This window comes from Capsicum annuum, chromosome 8, assembly GCF_002878395.1.
Source record: "Capsicum annuum cultivar UCD-10X-F1 chromosome 8, UCD10Xv1.1, whole genome shotgun sequence".
Classification (NCBI taxonomy): Eukaryota; Viridiplantae; Streptophyta; class Magnoliopsida; order Solanales; family Solanaceae; genus Capsicum; species Capsicum annuum.
In genome coordinates this window covers 168,830,942-168,836,570 of record NC_061118.1, presented here as the reverse complement: position 1 = coordinate 168,836,570, position 5,629 = coordinate 168,830,942, and the positions used below count along the sequence as shown (strand labels likewise).

Sequence of the window (5,629 nt, the reverse complement as noted above, 5' to 3'; positions counted from 1 at the left end):
CAGCAAGATAAAAAGACAAACCGAAGCGACTACGTATAATAAATGGATGAAAGATACCACACTTTAGAAACTGAATTTTCAATTTTTCTTCACTGTAACACGCCTAAAAGAGAATGCATGCCATGTTGGCACATCCTGGAATGAAGGTTATCAAACTGCCAAGTTCTGAGTGGTAATTAGACAAGATAGTTCATACATGCATTAAAAAAAAAGCATATTAAATTAGTGAATAAAAATACTACATGGAAGTCACCATGTAGGTAACAAATGTTTCAGAGGCATTTCCTCCGTGAAATCACAAATAACAAAATTTAAAGTTGTCTAGGGCATTTCAATAATACAAGAACACGAAAATACTAGATCAAAAATGGCGGGTGTCTATGATGTTCAAATTTCTCGAGAACCAATTTAGGCAAGTGTAGTGAAAAAAAAAAAAAAAGAACGGAAAAGACAGCCATCACCACCATCTCTCGATCCACTCACACTTCATTCAACTAAACCTCACCTTGTTACCTTGAAACTCTGCACAAAAAAATACAGCATAATTGAAATCAGAAAATTGCCATAAAACTAGTTTTGAACATATCACCCTGTTGAATATGGCTTAGTCCAGGTCAAGGTAAATCTAGTTAACATCGATGAGACATTTAATCAAACGCAGATCATTTAGGCAAAATCAAGAATGCATACCTTCACCCTTTTCATAAGGTCTTTGGCTTTCTGATCATTCTTAAAATGATCACGCACCGGCTGTATATCAAATTGAAGGTCTTTAGTTAATACAAGGACGACACAGGGGATTGGCATAATGAATTGTATCAAATGTATACCTCCAGTATCTTATTGATTGCTTTTGATAATGCGGGTTTCAGATCTGCAGGATGCAAGCTCCCACTTTCATAGTCAGAAGCTAATTCGTCAAAATTCTTATAGGTCCTAGTGTGGGAAAAAGAACAAAACCAAAAATGAGCTAAAATGGTTTGTAACTAAATTAGCTAGATGATAATGAGAAAATGCCTGAAATGACTCACTTGTCACCACCATTCTCAGCACTTCGCTCAATTTTGAACTCATTAAACCACGGGAGGACGATATACTTGATGTACTCCAGACATGGATTCTTTTCTACAACCTTTGGTGGACAAAAAGCCTTCTTTATCTTGACATTTACTTCAGCCTATGATGTTCATGCATGACACGGGAGAAAAGAGTACTGTCACTACACAAAAACCTTAGAGGCAACAAATGTAGATCAGTATTACAGGTGACTGAATAGCTAGATCGCATAGAGGTCAAATCTCAAGATACCTCTTCATCCTCCATGTAAATAGAAGAAGAGGGGTCACTCTTGGACATCTTCTCTTGACCTTCCTGCAAACCAGGGAGCATATCTGTCCGCCAAGATCATAAGGAAGCAAACATATCAAACAGGAGGGTTAATGAAGTAAAAAAGAGTTTGAATTCTAGAATAAAAGGAGATTATCGTACGATGGGATAGTATGATAGGCTTGTTTTTCCTCTTGATGTCATCACAGTACTCTCTTGCTAGTACATTAACCTTTCGCTGGTCCATGCCTAGTTGACAGATGTCAGCCTATAAACAACAACATTCATGATTTAGCTGGTACAATCAAAATCTAAACAAATAAATAATATGGTGGCACAGATCATAGAAGACTGAACAACACTTAATGGTACAGGCACAAATGAAACAAAAAGTACGCAGCTCTCATGTCTACCCCTATCGAGAAGCATATGCTACTGAAACTAGAAACTCGAAGCAAGCCGGCTATATGTACAGAAACAACTGGCAATGCGTTTTTTACTCATTGGTAGCCCATAACCTAGAAAGCAAGAAGCATAATGGCATTCCGGGGTTGACCAAGACAAGCAAGAAATAGATTATTAAGTGACATGAGAGGGGTAACTTGCATGCCTTGAAAAGGAATAACAGTGAAGGTGCTTTTGCTCTTCCTAATAAAGTCTCACAGAAGATGCGTATATCTGACTTATCCAGTTAACTGAATAAGAAGGAAAAATATTTCCAAATACTAAGTTATAAAAAGCAGAATACCTTAAGGAAGAATATGTCAGCACATTGCATGCACGGGTAAAAAATCTGGGCAGCAGTCAACTCATCTTGTTCAGACCGACCCATAATTTGGCAGCACCTTATAATGAAGAAAAAACATGTAAGCAATAACTGATTTCAGGAGAAACAAGAGACGTTTAAATGACTTAGCCTTTACCTTAAAATCCTTGGAAGCTTGTTCCTTCGAGCTATGTCCATAACAAGAGGCCAGTACTCATGAGCTCTGGAGTTAATCTCTTTTGAAGACCACAAAAATTCTACTCGATCCCCTTCGAGATTCATTCCCACAGCCTTCCATATCTCAATCAGATACTGACCAACAACCTCAATTTTCTTCAAATCACCTCCCATCTTGTTATTTAGCTGGGCAAACCAATCTGCAATCCAGATCTTCACCTTGCAGCCAGCCGAAGTCAGTTTGTTGACATTTAGTGCCTTCAAAACTCCCTGTTAAGCAAAGAGATTGCAAAAGAGAAAAGACAATCATGAGATGCTAAAAAGAACACATAACTGCACAGCAGCCCCTCCACTAATTTCAATAGTTGACCTGCACAAATGTAACAAGAAGAAAGCATCGCATAAAATATAGATTTTCCTGACGACTTATTCAACAATGTATCACTTCGGCTGCAGTGATCCAATGTGCTCTATTTGGTGCTGAATATTTGACATCCATTTTCAGAAAGTCCAATAATTAGTTGGTTGAAATAATCAGTTTATTCTACTTGATTCTTTAGTACCTTTAATAGTTCCTGTACCTGTCATGCTTCTTGGCTAATTTACAGTGGTATTCAAGCTCTTAAGGGTTTAAAAAGAGAGAAAAAGGAAGTAGAACAAGAACTTAAGCTTCAGAAAGATGGCTCCTGATAGGACCCTCATGCAAAGGTATCATGTTACTGAAAATATAGGAATTTGATCATTGTAGGGACTCTGGACTTTTCAGCATCTTAAGATACTTGGGACCAATAAGAATGACAGGCAAAAGTGAGACTACATTGCAACACCCGCGCACAGCAGAATCCAAAGCTGATTTGCTTACTAGGCATGTAATGTTACCCAACCACTCGCATAAAGTGGAGAATGACATTTGGTCTGATTTCATATGAAATCGTTGGCGCTTTTTCGTAAATCTCCACCCCTTAGGACAAAGACAACCCATCCCCACCCTCCACCCCCACCCCCACCCCAACACACACACACACAAAAAAATATGACAGCCACTTGAAGTCAACCCATGAGTTTCTTTCTTTATGTATTTTATTTTATTAAGAAGTAAAAACCCTGCATCTGAAAGATGTAGATTACTGATCAGAGGATGATGGAAAAACAATCACGTTCAAGGAGAATTCTGAAACAGATACTTAGAAAGTGGCCATTTTTATCATCTTCGTGATTATAGCTAAAAACTTAAAATACGGATGGAATTCAGGTTTACATACCTGAGCAATGTGCATTCGACCAGAAGGCTCAAAACCATCATAGCAAATGGGTTGTGGCTTCTTTGCCAAAAGATTCATCAACTCATCCTCCTGTATGCATTCCTCCCCAATACTCCTGACGATCCTGAACTTCTCCTCCACACTCATCCTAAAACATCAGAATATAAATTCAAAAATAGAAAGAAAAAAATTAATCTCATATATGAATGAGACTTGAAAAAAACAAGGGAAAACGCTTCCATAGACAAACAAAAGAAATCCAATATCACGTATTCACAATATCAAACAATTAATCCTCTATTGCGAACTAAGTGGAATATTATTGCGAACTAAGTGGAATATCTATATGGATCCTCTATATCTGTTTCGTGAAATTCAGCTACATTGCTCGGACTCTCCAAATATACCCCCACCCTGTCGTATCCTCCAAAAATACACTACTTTAGGAGAATCCAACACGAACTCATCGACATTTTTGTAGAGTCCAAGCAACATAGCTATTCAATACCAATACTTCAGTAACTAAGATTACAGGTACTTAACAGACGTCACGTGCTCATACAAAATTTGCCATAAAAATTAGCATCCAAAATAGAAATTACATTAACCCGAGAGCATATTGAGAAAGAAACTTACTGTGAAGCTGAAAGTGAAGTGTTGGATGAGGAAGCAGTCAACGAGAGCGCGTCGATAGCTTCTGCAGCCTCTTTGTTATCCATCTTCCTGCATTCACATAAAATTACGTTATTTAACTGATTTTCCCCTAATTTTTCAAACTAATTTGGGCTATTTACAGAGAAAGACTTACTCGGATGCGGAAACAGATTGATCAGATGAAGAAGCCGTCGGAATTAGAGTATCAACGGCTTTTGTAGCTTCTTTATTATCCATTTTTCTGCAGAGAACAACAATTAGGGTTTAGGATTGGTTGAAAATCTTATAATATATACTCACTCCATTTCAATTTATTTGACAACTTTACTCTTTAATTCGTTTCAAAAACAATGAAACTTTCGCTTTTTAGCAACTATTTAATTTCAACTTTACACGCGACAAAATTAAATAAATTTTTAATATATTTGACATATCTTTAATTCAAAACAGGTCAATTAATTTGAAACGGGAGAGTAGCATTTAGTAACGTGCAGGCGCAGCTAAGAATGCGGGTCAACAACCAATTTAAATAGATTCAAGTACAAATGATAATTAACGAAAGAAAATCTGATATAGAAGTAAAGCAAATAGTAAATGTAGAAAGATGAAGAGAAATAAAGAGATGGAAAAACAAACCTTGGAAATTGTAGGGATGAAGGAAAGAAGACGAAACGAAAGAAAACCAATTTGTATAAATTAGGGCTTTTGTTTGAAGGTCGTTTTGAAAATTACAAACGTATATATGATGCTAAATATGAAAAAATAAAATAAAATAAGAACAAGAAGAGAGAACAAGAGAATGACTTCTATTTTTCTTGAAGAATAAATTATACTATAAAGAGAAATCTTTATTTATTTATCAGAAAAAAATCACTTGCTGAGTTAGGTTTCCCACTTTTTTTCGACATTTACGGTAATTTACTGTTTTTTTAAATAGATATTAATTTCAAATTTATATTTTCTCTATTTCTAAATAAATGATTCTTTAATCTTTTCATTTCGTTCATAAACAAATGATGTGTTAGATAATTACAAGAAATTAATAATGTTTTTTTAATAAGATAAGTTAGTAAAAATATTTTATTTTTAAAAATAGTAGTTTCTTAAGAACCACTTATTTAAGAATGGAGAGTAAACTCCAAAAATAAAAATATCAAATGTAATTAGTTGCATTGAGTTAAGGCATAACTGTATTACTTTTTTTGTTTGTCATGCAGGTGTTTGACATGCGACTTCATTTCGTGATATAAAATATGAGATGAAATCAATGTTTAAAAATGTGATCTTCTAACTTCCTAATTGAAGATTATTGTTTGCAAATCATTTTCTACATAAAAAATATTTTTAAATTGTAATATGTTCCTATATTTATTAAATTTAAGTATAATTTTTATTCGTTTGAGTTGATACTATTTTACATGTCATTGGAGGGTCTACGGTAGTG

At 35.1% G+C, this 5,629-nt stretch overlaps 1 protein-coding gene across 1 annotated transcript; it reads right to left on the bottom strand.

Annotated features, from left to right (window-relative positions):
• Positions 1-201: 201 nt before the first annotated feature.
• Positions 202-5,015, bottom strand: LOC107840388 (tyrosine--tRNA ligase 1, cytoplasmic). The gene is made up of 12 exons (XM_016684234.2): positions 4,822-5,015; positions 4,340-4,426; positions 4,168-4,254; positions 3,532-3,679; positions 2,250-2,539; positions 2,075-2,171; positions 1,489-1,594; positions 1,309-1,391; positions 1,032-1,177; positions 831-936; positions 691-750; positions 202-522 (listed from the first exon to the last, which is right to left on the bottom strand). Exons 2-12 carry the CDS (start codon positions 4,420-4,422, stop codon positions 502-504), a joined length of 1,227 nt encoding a protein of 408 aa, XP_016539720.1. The 5' UTR covers positions 4,423-4,426; positions 4,822-5,015; the 3' UTR covers positions 202-501.
• Between the last annotated feature and the right edge of the window lie 614 nt (positions 5,016-5,629).